This window comes from Chiloscyllium plagiosum, unplaced genomic scaffold, assembly GCF_037043375.1.
Source record: "Chiloscyllium plagiosum isolate Xiang-an unplaced genomic scaffold, Cpla_swu_hap1 HiC_scaffold_19, whole genome shotgun sequence".
Lineage (NCBI taxonomy): Eukaryota > Metazoa > Chordata > Chondrichthyes > Orectolobiformes > Hemiscylliidae > Chiloscyllium > Chiloscyllium plagiosum.
The window spans coordinates 64,744,724-64,764,662 of NW_028270157.1; the positions used below are offsets into that span (position 1 = coordinate 64,744,724).

General features: G+C 40.8%; 1 protein-coding gene across 15 annotated transcripts in view; it reads right to left on the minus strand.

Moving 5' to 3' along the window:
• Positions 1 to 5,106: 5,106 nt before the first annotated feature.
• The window catches only part of caprin2 (caprin family member 2), a 57,022-nt gene continuing 42,189 nt past the window's right edge, over positions 5,107 to 19,939 (minus strand). For 10 of the 15 annotated variants that reach the window (XM_087997492.1, XM_087997495.1, XM_087997494.1 and 7 more), the window contains one exon: positions 16,049 to 16,986. In XM_087997492.1, the coding sequence (XP_087853618.1) occupies positions 16,370 to 16,986 (617 nt within the window). In that variant the 3' untranslated portion in view covers positions 16,049 to 16,369. Of the gene's footprint in view, positions 5,856 to 16,048; positions 16,987 to 19,939 lie in introns of those variants that run through there. The other 5 variants (XM_043709000.2, XM_087997491.1, XM_043709008.2 and 2 more) reach the window with 4 other exon arrangements.

Sequence of the window (19,939 nt, forward strand, 5' to 3'; positions counted from 1 at the left end):
GGCTCGAGCCGGCCGACGCTAGGTTTGGAAACCATGGCAACGCCACCCGTGGCCGTCATTCAAGCCTGCCTTACGGTGACGTCATCGAACGGCGAGCCGCATGATGTCACCTCATGACAAACGTCGACGTCATAGTATGATATTGCGTTATGACGTCATGGTACACCAGACGGGTGTGTTGCCCAATCGAAAGGCTGATATGACGTCATCGTACGGACGCACATGTGACGTCACCGAACGGACATTTCGCATGGCGTCACCTGCCAGAAGCCAGTTATGGAGATGTCCAGCATGGAAACAGACCCTTTGGTCCAACTCATCCATGTCAAATATTCTAAATTAGTCTCGTCCCATTTGCCAGCACTTGACCTCTGTCCCTCTAAACCCTTCCACTTCACATACCTATCCTGGCCCAGTTATGAAAGGAGTTGCTTTGTGCACAGCCAACCCATTTTCAATCACTCATAGCCTCTGCTACCACATATCCAGCTTCTCTTCCATTGTAACAATTCTTTTATCTGCATATCCTTTTTTCTTTCTCTCTGGACTCCCTCTCATGTACTTCCCCTCCCCACCCCACACTTTGTCAAAACCACATGGTTCCCACTGAGTGAAAGTGCAGTGAACCAGGCATTTTGAAATACAAAGAATGTCCCGAGTGTAAGCCACATTTATTTCAGGTCACTAATCAACAACCCATGTGGCCATCTTTCTATTTGGTATTTACAAGTTGTAGACATTAGTAGTAACGTTTATCCTATCACATTTGACAGGCTGTTTGGTGTTCGTCAACTTTAATAATCCTTTGGCTTCACAGGACTTCACGTAAATGAGTGCAATTCCTCCAAACACTGCATCTGTGTTCACCAAGGAACAAGATAACTTATATGTATTCATGCGGCATCATGCACCATGGTTAACAGAAAGATTTGCATAGTGACTTGTGGGGTGGCCTTTGTTTGGTTAAGACTTTGCAAACTATCGTGTGAGTCTTGTGCTGTACATACTCAATAATTCTGGTCTCCTTCCTATCGGAAAGATGTTGTGAAACTTGAAAGGGTTCAGAAAAGATTTACAAGGATGTTGCCAGGGTTGGAGGATTTGAGCTATAGGGAGAGGCTGAACAGGCCCTGGAGCGTCGGAGGCTGAGGGGTGACTTTATAGAGGTTTACAAAATTATGAGGGGCATGGTTAGAATAAATAGGCAACGTCTTTTCCCTGGGGTTGGGGAGCCCAGAACTAGAGGGCATAGGTTTAGGGTGAGAAGGGAAAGATATAAAAGAGACCTAAGGGGCAACTTTTTTACGCAGAGGGTGGTATGTGTATGGAATGAGCTGCCAGGCGAAGTGGTGGAGGCTGGTACAATTGCAACATTTAAGAGGCATTTGGATGGATATATGAATAGGAAGGGTTGGAGGGATATGGGCCGGGCGCTGGCAGGTGAGACTAGATTGGGTTGGGATATCTGGTCAGCATGGTTTAGATGGACCAAAGGGTCTGTTTCCGTGTTGTAGATCTCTATGACTCTATGATAATAATGCACTGAGGTTATAAAAGGCACTACATAATTTTTTTTCTATTGCACTGTTTAGCATATAATATATATGGTTTACCTCAGTAAATAATTAAATTTGCAAATAAATCTGATTCGTGGAAGTAGCTGCTATGCGTGGATGATTAGCTTACATGGTTAGAATGTAGTAGAAAAGATAACCAAGAGTGTGGGCTCAACTCTGTACTGACTGTGATATCTCATGGAGGCCTAGCTCATTAAACTGGTGTGTTCTTGTTAAGGGTTGGTACCAATCAACTACTTGTCTCCAGTTACTTTTAATCAACCATTCCAAACATGTTAAGACACACTTCCAGGCCAAGTGTGTCTTGAACCTGGACCTCTAGCAACGATTGGTCTCTCTGTAACAGACTGTGGATGATTTTTATTCATCTTCCGAAGTGACTTCTAGCGTAAGAACATCCTATCAAAGCACTACCTGGGACCAATATTTGGTGAAAATAAAGATAATTGATACTGAGGCACACTAAAAAAAAAAGCTTTAGGCTAATAAGAAATATAAGGATCATGAATGCACCAAACAAATTTATAATCCGGTTGTCTTCCCAGAAACTGAAGTTTTCCTGTAAAGTTTGAATGAAGCATCTTGGGAGAGTGTCGATACCGAACATGCAGCAGAAAGTTCAAAGCAGTAGTTTCTCGAAAAGGTCTGCTTTGCAGATGGAATCACCTGAGAGTTAACACAGCACAAAGCAACAAAGTCGATCAGTCAGCACCCTGAATATTGTGTGGAGACAGGTTAGCCAAGAGGTCAAGCTGCACTGAACAACAGTAACTCTTACAACCATCCTTTAGTCAGAGAAATAGGATACAGCTTTTATTTGTCAAGGTAATAGATCCAGACTAATGACATCTTCAGCAGACGAATAGTCAGCTGTTCAGCCAAATTAATTCTCATCTTACTTTCAGTAGCAATATAGGTTTATTCAAAAATCTGACCAATTAAGAATTATGGTTCAACTATTAAGGATTTCAAAAATAACAGAATGAAAGGAATGATAAAAAGGGGCTGGACATGAATCTATGAAGCACCAAATTTAAGGTCTTAGGTGAGACACACAGAATAAGAGGAAGATCGATGTACCAAAATTCTCATCACTTGCAAAATAAATTCACCTGCCATGAATATTCCGAACATTTCAACTCCTCCTCCCACTCTGCCAAGGACATTCAGGTCCTGGGCCTCCTCACCGCCATCCCTCACCACCCGACGCCCGGAGGAACAATGCCTCATCTTCCACGTCGGAACCCTTCAATCCCAGGGCATCAACGTGGACTTCATCAGTTTCCTCATTTCCCCTCCCTCCATCTTACCCCAGTTCCAAACTTCCAGCTCAGCACCATCCTCATGACCTGTCCCATCTGTCAATCTTCCTGCCCGCCTATCAGCTCCACCCTCCTCTCTGACCCATCACCTTTACCCCTTCCTCCATCCAGCTTTTGCACTCTCAACTAAGTCCCACTCCCTCCCATTTATCTCTCCACCCCTGAGGCTTCCAGCCTCATTCCTGATTGAGGGCTCCTGCCCAAAACGTCAATTTTCCTGCTCCTCAGATGATGCCTGATCTGCTGTGCTTTTCCAGCACCACTCTAATCTTGACATGAATATTCCAGTCAAGGCGACCTCCTGAAAGTGAAGAGGTTCAGTCCAAATGAATTACTTTCTCATGAAAGGCTTTGTTTGGAGTCTGACACAGTTTGAAACCACTGCAGTCTCATCCTTATCTACTTAAGAGCTAAGAATAAATACCAGCTCTTTGAGAAAGATTCGTTGGTCTCTTCAAGGGAAGATAGCAGAAAAAGTGTATTTGGATAGCAGACCTCAGATGTTTTATTCCCTGTCATGATAGAACAATAATTTCTTGGGGAAAGTCATGCTCCATGTAAAAACTAATTGTTTTTGTAAACAGCTTAAATTATTTACGTTAAATACAGTGTTTTTTAGCCAGCTATTCTGTTGCTACTGCATCATTTCTTGCCACAGCACACTAAAAATTATGGATTTTGCATCATAGTGGATACTGTACTTGCTTACCTCTGCAAATGTGCACAGTAGTAAGCACGACCGAACAAAGCTAGGAGAGAGTCAGATTTTAACAGAGCTTAAGAATGTATCTGAACTGGTGACATTCACCCTCAGTGGTCAGTTTACCTCCTGTGTGATGCATTTTCCTTTGTGCAGAGAATTCATTAGTCCTGCCGTGCTGAGACTCAGAGGGATGTTGTGTTTAGAACGGGTTTGTGAATCTCCTGTTCATCACCCTCTCCTTGAAGTTTGGTAAAAAGTGGAAAAAGTCCACAAATTTCCTCTCTTGCCAGAAAATGGCAATATAAACGGCAATAGCCTGTGTGGAGTCTCTGAAAATGCTTTCCATCCCATCAATGGTCATCGCTCCCTTTTTATTCAAGGAATATATGGGCAAATGCAGAGCTACTCTGGCAAGGCCAGCATTTACTTATTCATCCCGAACTGATATTGAAAAAGTGCTGGTAAGTTTTATTCTTGAATCACTGTAGTCACATGGCAAAGGAACTTCCTATCATTCTTATTAGGTAATTGTTGTTAAGTTCCATGATGACAATAAAGGAATATATTTCAAAATCAGGAGACTTGTGAGGTGAACGTGGAGGTGGTGTTCCTCTGCACTTGCTGCTGGGTCCTTGTAAGAGGTGGAGATCAGGGTGTTGGAAAGTACTGTTCAAGGCACCAAGTTGCTGCAGTGCATCTTGTCGGTGATAAACACTGCTTCCACTGTGCGTCATTGGAAAGGAGTTTAATGTGACAGATGGGGGTGCCATTCAAATGGGCTGCTTGCTCTCAGTGGTGTTGAGCTCTGACTGCTGTTGGAGCTGCACTCATCCAGGCAAATTCCATCACACTCCTGCCTTGGGTCTTGCTGGTGGTGGAAGGCCATTGATCTGAAATGCCATCTCTTGTTTCTCTCCAAGATGCTGCCTGACCTGCTGAGTTTTTTCAGGTGCCTTGAAAAAAATTATAACTTTTAGCAAACCAGTTAAAAGTACAGTGCACATGAATGCCGCTTGAAGCATTTTACTGAAGCCGACAAAGGTAGAAATGACCACTAGAAGGCCTATGTGTATGAAGTGTAGGACACAAAAAGTCAAGTTTGTTGAGATGTTTATGGTGGAATGGAGAATAAATGGAGTGGAAATAAAGATCTGTCCTAATCTCCTTCAATGGCAGAGCAGAGCAGGTTTCGAGGACTGAATTGTCTTTCCGTGTTAAGAGTGTTCTGAAAAGCAGATAATGTTTGCTGTTTTGGCTGCTTGCTGAATTTCCAACCGGCGTAACAATTTCTATTTACATCAGGGCAGAACAGAAATGATATCCTAAGGAATCACAAATCTAAAATTCCCACCTTCTAAGTCACTAATTTAATTTTTAAAAGAAAAGAATCCTCCAAAGTGGTCCACTGAAAATTCCGCAGTCAGGTATGGAGTCACATTTCATCCTGGATTATAAAAGGCAATTCAAATTGCAAAAGACAGAGGCAAAGTGAAAAATCAGGGAGCGGGGTGGTGGGTTAGTTTTATTTCTGCTACAGGACCCTAATTTTTGAGAGAATATTTTATTGTCTTGTTCCAAACATACATTTAATGGCTATAAACATAATCAATGTACATCCAGAAAACGGTGATATACCATTTCATGTAAAATCTGAAATGTCTCAATAGCAGAGTAAAACTGCATCCCTACATATTGCAAATTGACACAACTCACATTCAATGCAGATTAAACAGATGACAGCATAGAACACATTCCCCGAGGGAAAAGAGGACCGTACGAGCTACCGTATAATTAATAAGATTGTTGCCCTTCTCATTTCATAGCTTTAGTAAAAATACTTTAAGTGTTTGAATGTAAGCAAGGCATCAACAGTGTAGCTGTCTTTACAATTCAGACACAAAAACATTTCCACAATAAACATCTTGAGCAATTTAGCAATGATTGTACCACTGGCATGATGTTCCATGCACCCTTAAGACACTGCTTTTCTCAGGCTCCCAAACTGGTTCAGCAGATGAAGTTCAATTTCCCTGAAGTCTGAGATGTAATGAGAACCAGCATAAGGACATGTCTCTGTACAGAATATAATATGCAAGAATGTGGCAGTGTTACACACACCACCAAGACGGTTTTTGTTTGTATATTTTATCAAGACTGTGAGAAGTATGTATTGTAAACTGCAAAACTGTGCAAACTTGATTGTGGTAGTAATTTACTCATGCGTCTGCCTCATTTGTGGTAAGATGCCATGGCCTGTGAAGAGAAATGAGCCCAAGTCAGTTAGTTCAGCTTTTCTGTTCAGGGTACCTTGTACAATCCATTAAACTGAAGCGGTCAAGTACTGTGTGCAAATGTCCTACTGAAATATTCTGGCCAACTGTCATTTCCCTCAAGCCAGTGATGGGCCATATTGTCAGAATTAAGCAAATACCAAACGTCATACTCCAGAGATGTGCAATCCAATGTAGGACTGAGGGAGTGTTACTCTGTCAGAGATGCAAATCTTTCAGTTGAGACATTAAACCAGGTCCCACCTGCCTTATGAAGTGGAGGTACAGATACTACGACACTATTTCGGAGACGCAAAATTCCCTTTGTCCTGCTCAATATTTATCCATTAATTTTTCTGTGCAGAAACTGACTACATTTCCTATATTACGATGACATATTGTAAGTGGTCAATTGGCCATAGAATGCTTTGGGATGTTCCAAGGTTGCAAAAAGACCTTCTGGTGCGCAGCTATGTGTTCTGTGACTCAGAATCATCTGTAACTGCGTGTCTGTGCATTATATTGGCCATTATGTTTTCTTCATGGGAAGTTTGTTTGTTTAAGATGGAACATGTAAGAGGAAACTGTATAGGAATGTAAATATAATCTAAACAACCACGGTTCAATTTATGATTCACTGCTTTTGTGAGACCCTCCAAATTTGAGAGTGCGACACATGTCCAGGAGCACAAATCTGATCATTGCAGGGACAACCCAGGTCACCCCAAAGGGCTCACAACCACAAAGAGCAAGTATGGAACCAGCACATTTGAGCTCATGGTGCATAAGTTAAAAAATAATTGCACCTCTATTTCCAGCCATTAGCAGCAGCTTCTCAATTCTTAAATTGCTGAGGAGGCTCACATTTTCAAAGTTTATATGGCTTGATATTTTAACATATTTCTTGTTGAAAAGTTGCATCAACAACTATTATTTAAATATCACCCTTTGCAATTGCTCTGTTGATCAAAATGATTGCACTTTAAAAAAGACTGAATTTTAATTTCAGTTTAGCCAATTTAATAGAGTCACGTTGGACTCAAAACATTAACGCTGTTTCTCTGTCCACAGCTGTGGCCAAACCTACTGAGTTTCTACAATACTTCTTGCTTTCACTTCAGATTTCCGGCATCTGCAGTATTTTGTTTTCGATTACATATAAAAGCCTCAGGATGGTTAGCTGTTGAAGTTTTGGCCTCTTCACATGTTTCTACCTAAAATCAAGGGACTGGTGTTTTTCATCTTATTGACAGCTGCACCATGGCTCTGGCCCCATGATGCATGTTTCACTCACTCAATATCTGGAACTGGAGTGGTTGAAGCAAGTTGAAGCAATTATGGCAAAGCTACATAAGTACACAAGGGATGAACAAGGGATTTGCTGATTAGAAAGGAAGACAGGTTTATATAATGCTTTTCAGAACCACAGGATGTCTTCAGGCACCTTTTTTTTTGTTAGTTTGAAGACCCAGCCCATTCCTAATTTTCTTGAACTATGTGGCTTGCTCAGCAGTTGGAGGGTAGTGACATTACTGCAGGTCTGGAGTCACATATACTGAATTAGTGATTAATTGTAAGATATTAGTGAACCAAATGTATTTTTACAACAAGCAATAATGAGTGCCTTGAAACCTTTGCTGGAACCAGGCTACACTGGTGGGATTTGAACCCACATTCGCCAGAGTCTCTGGAATAGGAGGTCAGTGACTCAAGATGTCACCATCTCTGCTTTTAAGAGAAAGTCAATGTTGTAATGTAGCAAACATGGTAGCCAATGAGTGCCCAGCAGACTCCCACAGACAGCAATGAGACCATCATCAAATAACATCTTATTTTGGTGATGTTGCTTGAAGGTTAAGTGTTGGCCAACACACGGGGGAAATCGCCCCTGTTGATCTTCAAAATAATGTCACAGGATCTCCGACACCCACCTGAGCAGTTAGTTAAACTTGGTTTAATATTTCATGCTAATGAATGCACTTCTGGCAGTACAGCACTCATTCAGTACTGCCCTGCGTGTGTCAGCCTTGATGTGTGTGCTCAAGTCCTGGAATGGGACTTATATATAGGACCCAGTGAATCAGACTTGCTACAATGTAAATACTACGTTAAACTCAAGCAGTGATTTTCATTAAATCTAGTGACTAGACCAATGCTGCAAGACAGCAGTTATGCTTTGATCTACTCCAAAGATTAAAATAACCGGGCAACCACATCCAATTTTCCATCTGCTCATCCATATTGGAAATAAGAGCTATTGCTTTTGGAAAGCGTGAGGTGGGCGGGGGGGAAATAGATGGGAGAGGTATAATAGTCGAGGCAAAACTACTGCCAGACTAACATCAGAAGCGTTGAACTGAAAACATAGCTGCATGAGGAAACCTCAGCGTTGGGGGATTTTTTTGTTTTTCTCACAGTACTCCGCATTCCACCAGACAAGTTGCTTAGATCAGCAGTTTGAATTGAACAGTTCTCTCCATTAATAGCATCAGATGGCAGATAACCATTCTACCCGTTTCACCAGCTCCCTGGTGAATCTGCTTTCATCACTTTTTCAGCCAGTGCACTCCAGCTAATGAGATCCTAGCACATTTTCTTTTCCCCTTTTAAAAAAAATACTTCCCAGGTTACTTGTGTGAAAGAGGTTGCAAATTATAGAAATGTGCAGACCTTAAAGTTTGGTTTACAGTCAGAACATATGTAGAGCTATTTACAGAACAAGGATTGCAGCACATCAGCTACAGTGATTCCTGAGGAAGGGCTTATGCCCGAAACGTCGATTCTCCTGCTCCTTGAATGGTGCCTGACCTGCTGCACTTTTCCAGCAACACGTTTTTCAGCTCTGATCTCCAGCATCTGCAGTCCTCACTTTCTCTCAGCTACAGTGTGACTTATTGTCCAATCGTGATGTATTTGTACTGGTGTATCGGTTTACTTAGAGTGGGCTTTTGTTTTGAAATAGCCAGATGGAATTATTTTAGGATAGGAGATTATACCTAGATGCGTAGGTTGATTGGTCTGTTTTGTTTCAATCCTCAAACACTTCCATTATCTTTTGCCCCTTTTTCTTGCCCTCTATTATAACTGACACATACAATCTTTGCTCCTCAGTGTTTGAACTGGAGCAACAAGGAGGCATTGGCAGGCTTTTGAGTTATTTTTTTTAAAATCTATTCTAATCTAACCTTCCAACTCTCAAAGTGGAATGTTTTTAAATTCTGTTGATGTAAGCACTGGTAACCTCTACTTTGATATAAATACTATCTTTAATTATGGACACCACCAACTTCTTGAGTCTAGTCAGCAATTTAATTCTTTATATTTAGACATAACGGCCATTTTGTCTGACTGCGACAGGTCAGAAAACCAAGACCTTCAAAAATATCTCTAGTGACTATCACCCAGAAGTAAATGGTTGATCTGGAAAAACCAGAGAGAATTTTCAAATTAAAAGCTGCTTAGTTAAACTAGGAAATTAATTTAAATACTGGAGTTAATTTCTCAGTTAAACACATTAGAAAATGACTATTTACAGAATTTATTGCATTGATAAATCTGATCTGAAAGCAATGTTTTAATGGAGGTGTTTAAAAAGGTTGGACAAAGAAGAATCATAGTAAACTCAATCCTGACTCTGTTTCTCACTTCATTGATGCTGCTAAGTTTCTCCAGCACATATAGACGTCGAATACTTACAATATCATTTAGCACGATGCTACAGCGTAGACACACAGCTAATATCAGAGTAGATGTGCAACATTTATAGCGAACTACTGACTTTTAAAAAATCGCTAAAACAGAAAGTGAATGATTTTAAGATGTCATAGGACTATAGTCATGTCACATGAGCAAGCAAATATTTGGCAGCTAAGAGCACAGTGGGTGAATATCAACAGAAAGATTAGAAAAGCAAAACCTTACTTAAAAAGTGGGGAACTACAGAACGCTGTAGTTGAAAGATCTAGGTGCCCTCACACATGAGGCACATTAGCATGCAGCTATAGCAAATAATTAGAAAAGCAATGGAATGATATGACCTCTGATGCAAGGCGAAGGATTAACAGTAGGGAAATCTTGCTTCAATTGCACAGGGTATTGGAATAGATCACGCTGAGGGAGCTGACCATATTGTGTCTCTAATTAATAGGCATATGGGTGTAGCAAGCCATTTTGGAAAGGTGCTATTATATGGATTGAAGTGGCTGCCTTCTCAGGAAATGTCATGTTGGGTGGTCAGAAAATACTGGAATTTAAGAGGAATGAAAAGGTGATCTTATTGAAACATTAGACACAGAAATCTTGTATCTTATGAATTATCATGAAACTCTACTCCAGAAAGTTGTCAAAGTGGACAAAGATCTTTGAACTATGAAAGGGGACAGCAAGAGCATGATGCAGAATGATGGCAACAACATAGGACTTGGAGACTGGTGATCCTACCTTACCTTACTCAAAATGTAAAGTACTATAGATGCTGGAGAAACTTAGCAGCATCAATGAAACGAAAAACAGAGTCAGGATTGAGTTTACTACGATTCTTCTTTGCCCAAAAGAAGAGTCATGTCAGACTCTATAATGCTACCTCTCTCCGTAGATACTAGAAGACCTGCTGACTGCCTACAGCACTATTTTGATTTCACCTTGTCTTGGTTGTTGATGAGCAGTGGTTATCCTCAAGCTATAACAGATTGTCTTCCTTTAATGGAGGGGTTTGGTTACAGCCCTCTGTGGACCTAGAGCTAATTATCTAAAATTAGGGAGAGAGTAGAGGGTGATGAGAAACATGGGAGACAGGTTGCTGACCAATGATTATCTTACAACTGAGAATTCTGAGAAGAGAATGCAGCAGGTCAATATGGACTCGTTGGGCCACACTGTAGGGACTCTATGCTAGGAGTACAATACTGGTAGAGGACACTCTTCCGGATAGCAATTTAAGCTGTTTCCCCATGACAGCACAAAAGCTTTCGGAATTTAAAGAACAAGGGAATTATCCATTAATCAATGTGAAATAAAAAAAAACATTGTCACATTATGGTTTGAGAGAGTTTCCAAGATTACAATTGTAACCACTCTTCAGGAGTTTCACTGGCTACGAAAGGGCTTCCTGAAGACAGGACACTTGCATAATAAAAAGGCAGACTTATTTGAACTAATTGGACCCAGATAGGAGTATTCAAACATCTCTCACAGCCAAAACGATATATGCTCAGCTGGCAAGACGGAGTTTAGACAAGTTTAAAATACATATAGCAACTTTACCTCTTACTGCGAGCTGAAATTCAATTATTCATTCAGTTAAAGGGCTTCAAGATCCTATTTTGTGTATTGCTTAAAATTTATTTTCAGAATGTGAAGGACATCCTGGCCACTAGCTTAAAACGTAAATCCAACATCAAATGAAAACTCTTGTATGCTTTGGGGGAAAAAGGATAAAAGGAACAGAGAGAGAAGTAGTCAAGTGTAGTAAAGATGCAGTAGATGGATGGGGGTCTTAAAATGTTTTGAGTCAACAATTTTTCCAACAGCACCGGTTCACAGTTTCAGACGTTCTAGTTTGGCTTTCTTTTTAGTTTGCATCATCGTCTCTGCTAGTGAGAGTGAGTGGGAAGGAGGGCATGCCTACAGAAACCTGAAGGAACAATGCTAATGGAGAAATTTCAAAAGATTATAAAAGATACATTAGCAAAGATCTTTTGAAGGATTGGTCAACATTGAGAGATTTGGCAAATTAAACATTGTTAAAGTTGCAAGTGATTTAATTTCTTTTTTATCCTTCTAGAATTTTGGTCATCTCAGCTGCTATGGTGGAATTTATCACATCAGTCAAAATGCAAGCAGTATGTCAGAGCAGGTTGAACATGGACGGGCCCAAAGTCTTATCAGTGATACAATAAAATCTGGAGGAATTGATCTTCAATTAGACCGGGAAAAAGCAAAAAGAAGAGTTACATAATTAGATAATGTTGAGTAGTTTCTGCATTTGTTACCCTGACTTTAGTCACCTGCTCCTACAGTAACAATTAAATGCTCAAGTTGCAAAGAAGTAGGTAGAGATGTACTATATCTCTACCCACTGCCTTTCAAGCATACAACACAACCATTTAAATAGTTACTGCAGCTATACAAGAAAATAGTATCCTGCAGTTTTTTGTCACATTGTTGTTTTTAATATTTGAGATTTATGTAGATCCTGTAAGAACAAAAAGGCCGACAAGAAAGAAGAAGAATATTTTCCTTCTCTCTCTCCACAATTGGTTTGTACTCTGTTAAACTACTTAGCTGCATTGCCACACCTTTGGAACATCCAAGCTGTGCTCCAAGTTGCACACACAGGATCTACAGTTCCTATCGGCTTCGGGCAAATCGAGCAAAGTGAGAATGGTATGCACCCGAGCTAGAGGTTGAGTTTTCAAAAAGGAGGAAGAATGATCATTCCTTAAGGTGGAATTGTCACGAAATGATGCTAGCCCAGTGGAAAAAAAAATCAATGCTGGAATCAAACAAGTCTATTACACTACCCAAGCTCAAAACTTGAGCTAGTCAGTCAATGAATAAACCACTAAAATCAAAAATATATAGCCAACTTTTGAAAGGGTGACATCGGATGCTACCTATTCCAGGCCTGGCCAAAAAGGAATAGACCAGAATGCTTAAACCTGGGAAAAGACTGACGCAGCTGTTCTTGTTGTTCAGCCTTCAAAATGTTTAACCTTACTGTATCCACTTGTATTTCCATAGCTTTAAATGAATAGCAGGGGTGCTTCCCTGAAACAAAAAGTGAGTGGCACACAAGGAGATATTGGATCAGATCATCCTAAAAAAAAAAAAAAGTAGTCAGTGCTAGATTTCGCTCAAAAGGAAAAAGTGAAGGAGGCAGAGAAGTGCAAGGAATAAAAAGTTCCGGCCCTTGAGCTTGGGGTTTGGGAAAAGGACAGCACAGGCAATGGTGGAGCAACTGTAATTGGGAATGCATGAGAGGCCAGAACCAGAGCGACGAGTCAGACGGGGATTAGAAACAGGAAGGAGATCTTTAAAAATAAGGGCCAAGCTCGGAGAAGAATCAATCCTAGAAGGAACAAAGAATTGCAACTGTGCGTATGTGCACATCAAGTGTGGAAATGCACCAGCCAATATAGATAGGGCACAATATGACCATGCACGTTTGTATTTTAGTTGTTTATTGAAGGAGCACAGAGACAAGAATAGCAACTCAGCACTTATTTTCTCCTGCTGCCACCCCTACAACATCTGTAGGCTATCCTACAATTTTTTTTAAAAGGAAAAATACAGGATAGACACCCTCCTAGAGAGCATGGCATCACATCTGTATGACTGCTCCAGACCTTTTCATAAATGGATCAGACACAACATCAGGTTCCATATCAGCACAGACCACATCCATCCAAAACTGGAAAGGAGTCTCTCTCTTTTTGGGGAAGGGGAAGGAAGAGAGAGACAGGCAGGGCAGCAGCAGTAATTTCCTGCAGCACAATGAATTGATCACTGGGGAGCTCTTTAGAGAAAATGGTGCCTTCTCGATGCAAAACCAAGGGACTTGGGAAACAAGGGTGACAAAAGATGGAAGAGCATGTCTAGTTTTCCATAACTTTTTAAAACCTGAACTCATTCTTACAGTTCTGTGCCTACTGGTGCTAGGACTTATGGAGTCAGATGTACAGCATGGAAACAGACCCTTCGGTCCAACCCATCCACGCCGACCAGATATCCCAACCCAATCTAGTCCCACCTGCCAGCACCCGGCCCATATCCCTCCAAACCCTTCCTATTCATGTACCCATCCAAATGCCTTTTAAATGTTGCAATTGTACCAGCCTCCACCACATCCTCTGGCAGCTCATTCCATACACTTACCACCCTCTGCGTGAAAACGTTGCCCCTTAGGTCTCTTTTATATCTTTCCCCTCACCCTAAACCTATTCCCTCTAGTTCTGGACTTCCTGACCCCAGGGAAAAGACTTTACCTATTTATCCTATCCATGCCCCTCAATTTTATAAACCTCTATAAGGTCACCCCTCAGCCTCCGATGCTCCAGGGAAAACAGCCCCAGCCTGTTCAGCCTCTCCCTGTAGCTCAGATCCTTCAACCCTGGCAACATCCTTGTAAATCTTTTCTGAACCCTTTCAAGTTTCACAACATCTTTCCGATAGGAAGACGACCAGAATTGCACGCAATATTCCAACAGTGGCCTAACCAATGTCCTGTACAGCTGCAACATGACCTCCCAACTCCTGTACTCAATGCTTTGATCAACAAACGAAAGCATACCATAACACCTTCTTCACTATCCTATCTACCTGTGACTCCACTTTCAAGGAGCAATGAACCTGCACTCCAAGGTCTCTTTGTTCAGCAACATTCCCTAGGACCTTACCATTAAGTCTATAAGTCCTGCTAAGATTTGCTTTCCCAAAATGCAGCACTTCACATTTATCTGAATTAAGCTCCATCTGCCACTTCTCAGCCCATTGGCCCATCTGGTCCAGATCCTGTTGTAATCTGAGGTAACCATCTTCGCTGTCCACTACACCTCCAATTGAAGTCCATATAGATCACATTTATTGCTCTACCCTCAATCTTCTTTGATACTTCTTCAAAAAAAAACTCAATCAAGTTTGAGAGACATGGATTTCCCACACACAAAGCCATGTTGACTATCCCAAATCAGTCCTTGCCTTGCCAAATACACGCACATCCTGTCCCTCAGGATTCCCTCCAACAACTTTCTCACTGGTCTATAGTTCCCTGGCTTGTCTTTACCACCCCTCTTAAACAGTGGCGCCACATTTACCAACCTCCAGTCTTCTGGCACCTCACCTGTGACTATCGAGGATACAAATATCTCAGTAAGAGGCCCAGCAATCACTTCTCAAGTTTCCCAGAGTTCTCAGGTACACCTGATCAGGTCCTGGGAATTTATCCACTTTTAACCATTTCAAGACATCCAGCACTTACTCTTCTGTAATCTGGACATTTTGCAAGAGGACAAGAACAACTGCACTTTGTATTTTTTTTATTAAAAATTCAGGAGGAGATAGTCACTGTCCAGCATTTATTGCCTGTCCCTAATTGCCCAGAGGGCAGAGAAGAGTTAACCACATTGTTGTGGGTCTGGAGTCACATGTAGGCCAGACCAGGTAAGGATGGCAGTTTCATTGAGATGTTCCTCAAAATAAAAAAAAAAAAAAAAAAAAAAATCGAACAATAGATTCATCATCATTACACTCTTAATTCCAGATTTTTGTTGAATTCAAATTTCACCATCTGCCATGGCAGGATTTGAACTTCGATCCCCAGAACACTAACTGGGTCTCTCACTTAACAGTTCAGTGAGAATTAGGTCACCACCTGCCAAGGTGATCAATACATAGATTCTAACCTGCTGAGATGAGTCCAGGACAGACAAGTAACTTTAGCCTGTTCATTTTATGTTAACTCACTCCTCAAATCTGAGGAGACTAAAGCAAATCCTTGAAACAATTGATCGGATATCTTCCAGAAGATATCCAATCAATTGTTTCAAGGATTTGCTTGCTAAATTTAATATGCTGGAAGATGTTCAGTGGCCAAGCTGCTTAGCTCATTTTAGGTGAAATCTCTCTCAAACTGTAAGGCAATGTTAATTATACAATCTTTGGCTGAGGGGTGTTACCTTCAAGGTCTTTTTTGAAGGAGAGGAATGTTTAATGAGTGCACAGATTGTTCCCAAAGCAAGCAAGGTTAACGTTTAAATAATGGCCTTTAACATCTAAGTAAAGTTTTTTTTTCAGTAACTTTTTGGCAGACTCCATTTTATTTCTGTATCTGAGGCATTGGGAGCATTTATCAAAACTACTGTAATGTTTGTAATGGCATTTTAGAATGCTGTGACAAATGTTTCACCCTGGTAAATTTTACATTTTTGGTTGCTGTGTTTGCTTCTGATGCATAATAGCCACTTTGGCCCTTTTTTAAATATATCAACACTAGCTCAGGTAAAATTCAGTAAGTCAGTCAACATTAAAATTGTGAAGGTGCAAAATATTCCTTAAATTTTACTTGTGCTGATAGTGGTTTGCTGCAAAATCTATTTCACTTAACATTTGCAGAGTTGTCAACTAATTTGTCAAATGCACAGGATTTAGCAGCTATACTGTCCATTCAAAACACCAACCAACAGTGCAGAATATCTTTATTGAGGCACCATGAGGCATTGTAAATAGCAGGATATCTTGCTAAGGGAATCTATCCAATTCAAACAAACAGTCACAGAAAGTTGTCTTCGACTGACAAGTGAAAGTCATAACATTCTGTAACAATATATTCACAATTCTACCAGCAAGGCATCACAGGTTAAAGTGCCCAATCAGTGCAAACCCAAATTCCACAAAACCACTGCAATAGTTTAACAAGTCATCTCTGGCAACTCTCTTCAGTGACCCTTAGAGATACAGTGATCAGAGTGCAAAGCATTTTAGCTATTCAAGCACATTGTTTCAGTCCTGATACAAGAGGTAGCCAGAAAAGGTAGAATACTTCCAACTGCTACCGTAGATGGCACCTCTGTGCAATCGAAGCCAAATCTGATCTCCCTGGAAAAGCTGCAGAACAGCATGGTTGCTGGCAGTCTCATGATCTGGAGCACCATCATTGGCATAAGCTGAGCACAGGACTTCATCATTCTTCATGAGGTTTACATAGAGTGGGACATTCACAGCTAGCTTCAGCATGTGAAAGATGAAGACATAGGTGCCATTCACAGGGCAGGTAAATCGCCCCAATTGAAAATCAAATGTTTCTCCAAGGTTATTGAGCAGAAGGTCAAAGATAATGGGCTGGTCCAGGGATCCAGGGGTAAAGTTAGAGGTCCTTGCAGTGGAGAAGGCCACTCTCATCTGCTGAGGAAGAGGGTAGACATGTACAGGCAAGAGGGTGGCAGCTTGACTGGTCACTGGCATATCCACTGGAGTAATGCTTCGTGAGTCCCCTTGTCCAGAATCCCCACTGTTGTTGAAGTGCTCACTGTCTTGCTCTGGACTGCTCATCTGAGATGAATCGCTCCACCCTGCAGTTGAGTAATTAGGACCTGCTAAAGGTTGAAAAATCTTCCACTCTGCTAGACAAGGCAATAATCACATTCTGATCCAGAAACGTTAAACCCCCCACATCCCAAAAAACCTTCCAATTTGTCCCATTCCTCCACCCAAATCCTGCCCACCAACCACCCTCCTCCAAAGTTAAAAATCAAAATATAACTGCTCACTAGATTTTAAAAGACATCTTTCAGAAGCAAATCACTAAAAGCCCCTTTGGTAAAATAGATTTCTTGCAAAGACTGAAAAGGACACTTAAAAAACCCAGTATTCATGATTTGCTTCCTGCATCATGCTAGAAAATTCAGTCTTAGTCTCACTGGCTATTAGCAGCTAATTCTACAAAAATGTAGACTGCCATTCAAAAGTACACACAAGGGTTCAAAGGACAAGAGCAATTCTTGCTGAATGGTGGAGTGGGCTCAAAAAAAGGGCCAGATGGCCTACTCTTGCTCAGCGTTCATGAGCAATTTGCAGAAAGTGGCTTTATGGAGAATAGTGCAATTCATCTTAACTTGCACTTTAGCAATATTTGAATATGGAAATTTTCAAACCATGCTATATACTAGCAATTTGTTCAGTAGAACTAGGGGCAGTTAGTGTTGAAATGGTCTGCCTACCACAATTGGTACCAGGGCCAAATACTGTTGCACAACACAAATCATTTCTCACTAAACAGTCATGAACATATATTCCTGGACAATACCCCAACAGGAACCAAGTTTATTTCCCTGATGTATTGATAGTAATTCCACTGAGATGAAGACTCACTTCTGAAAGGAATTGGGTTACTTTCATGTATGAAAATACTGTGTCAACAGCTGCAATGAAAGCTTCAAGAGATTTAGTATACATTCACAGAATGAAGAATAAAAAGGGAGAATTTGATCTCTAAAAATCTGGCCAGGGACAACTTCCAGAGTCATAGTAATAAGGGATTTATAAAATCAGGCACAACTGGTGATCAAAGTTTAAAACTTGCTTCAGGTAGAGGGCAAGAGAAAGATGCAGGCAATTCACAATCCAGAGCTACAGTGCATTACCAGTGGAGGCAGCAAACAGTTAACATTTGACTAAACAGCTCATATCCCAAGTTCAGAAAACAGCAGAAGTGGGTTCAAGTATGACAGTACAAGTGAACAATGTATAAGAAAGTTCAAAGTTGAAGAAAGGTCAAATCAGATCAAAATAAAATTGACAGCTCTTTCAAAGGCCACCACTTTTCTGGACTGCATCACTGTTTATCCAAGGCAATTGCTCAAGATGTCCCAAATGATCAGAGCCAGAAGATCCAACTTCCTTCCCTTCAAGAAAAGGTGTGGAGGGTTGATGGATTCCATATAAAACCATGAAAGCTTACAAATAGATTTAAAATCAGACACTTATCAGCCTTATTCAGGAATAGTGCATACCCCAAGTAAACAGCAACTCCTGGAAAGACGGAAAATCCTCGATGACAGCCTTGATCAGGCCAAGATAAGCTTCAAGTTAAGTAATTCATCAAGGATTAATAAGATTTAGAGAATGGAACAGAGCTCACTGACTTAAATGGTATTCATTTTTTGGTATAGATGCACAATCCTGCACCTTCAGAAGTTTTAAACACTACACCTTGTGGTGCAGAGGGACAACCAAGCTCTGACTGCAACAGGTCTTCAGAAAGTGGGGAGCAGACAATATAATAGCCTAGTTAGTAATGGCATTCTGGGCTCAAATCAAAGAGGTCAATTTTCAGGCCAAACAGTATGTTGCAACAACAAGGCACAGGCTATTTCACGAAAGGGTGTTTCCACATGCATTTACAGAAACGAGTCAGATAGCCACAACTGCCCTAGTTGGTGCTTGAAACTCTAATGAAATCCTATTTACTAGGGGACCACTGCGAAGAGGGTGTCTGGCAACAAACTAAATTTGAGATTGCTCAGCTAAAACCTTAGTGACAAGATGGCCACACCAATATAGATGTCAAAGCGTCCAAACATTCTCAAAACACCCAGAAAACCAGTGATGCCAACAAATTCAATTACATGAAATCTTGCATTCTACAAGCCAGATAGCCAGTATGCTAACTGCATCACATGGATGATGTTGAATATCTAGATCTGCAAATTAGTAGCATTCAAATCCAGAGTTTGAATCAGAATTCACCTGTAGTTTGGACACCAGACATAATTCTGTGAAATAGCACCATTTTCCCCTTGGAGGTGTTCTGTAATTCAGTTGGAGAAATAAAGAATGTCTTGTTCAAGGTCAGTTTGTTATTAATCATCCACTTAGAAATTAGATACTGGTACAAATATCTACACGTGATAGAAAGAAGAACTAAATCAGGAGTCTGCACTGATCGCATTCAAGTTCAAATTGAACACTTACTAGTTTAAAAGTTTCGTAGTTTCATCCTTAAACATGCCAGACTTCTGGATCTTTAAACTGCTTCAAATTGCAAAGAAAAAAAGCAGTAGAAACACTAAGACAATAACTGGACATTTGAACATAAATAATTTATATGTCCAGGGCCCAAGTCAAAAATTGTGCAACTAAGGGAAATATCAAATTCAGCTGTCATTCCTGCACAGATTTATTGTTCGAACATGAAGTCAGAATCTTCTAAATACTAGAAATTCCAAGAGAAGGAATTGTGGGAGCTGTAGATAAGAGTGCAAGCTGCTACCAAACTGTGCCACCACCTAAATGCACACAAGGCCAAAAGCTGGCATCTAACAGCTTGTTTTTGAAGCATTTGCAGGAAAAGATTTCTTGGCGCTGATCTTGAAATTAAAGTCACCGAGTAGTACAGGAGGGGGGCATTTCACTAAGGTAACTGGACCTGTTGCCCAAAGTGAAAGTAGCATATTATGGAAATACTACTGTGCTCAAACTAGCGACTCCAGTTGGATTTCTACTAATGTTTTGGCAAAGCAAGAAGCTTGGTACATTCAAGGATGAGGCGATACCACAAGACAAATCTCAATG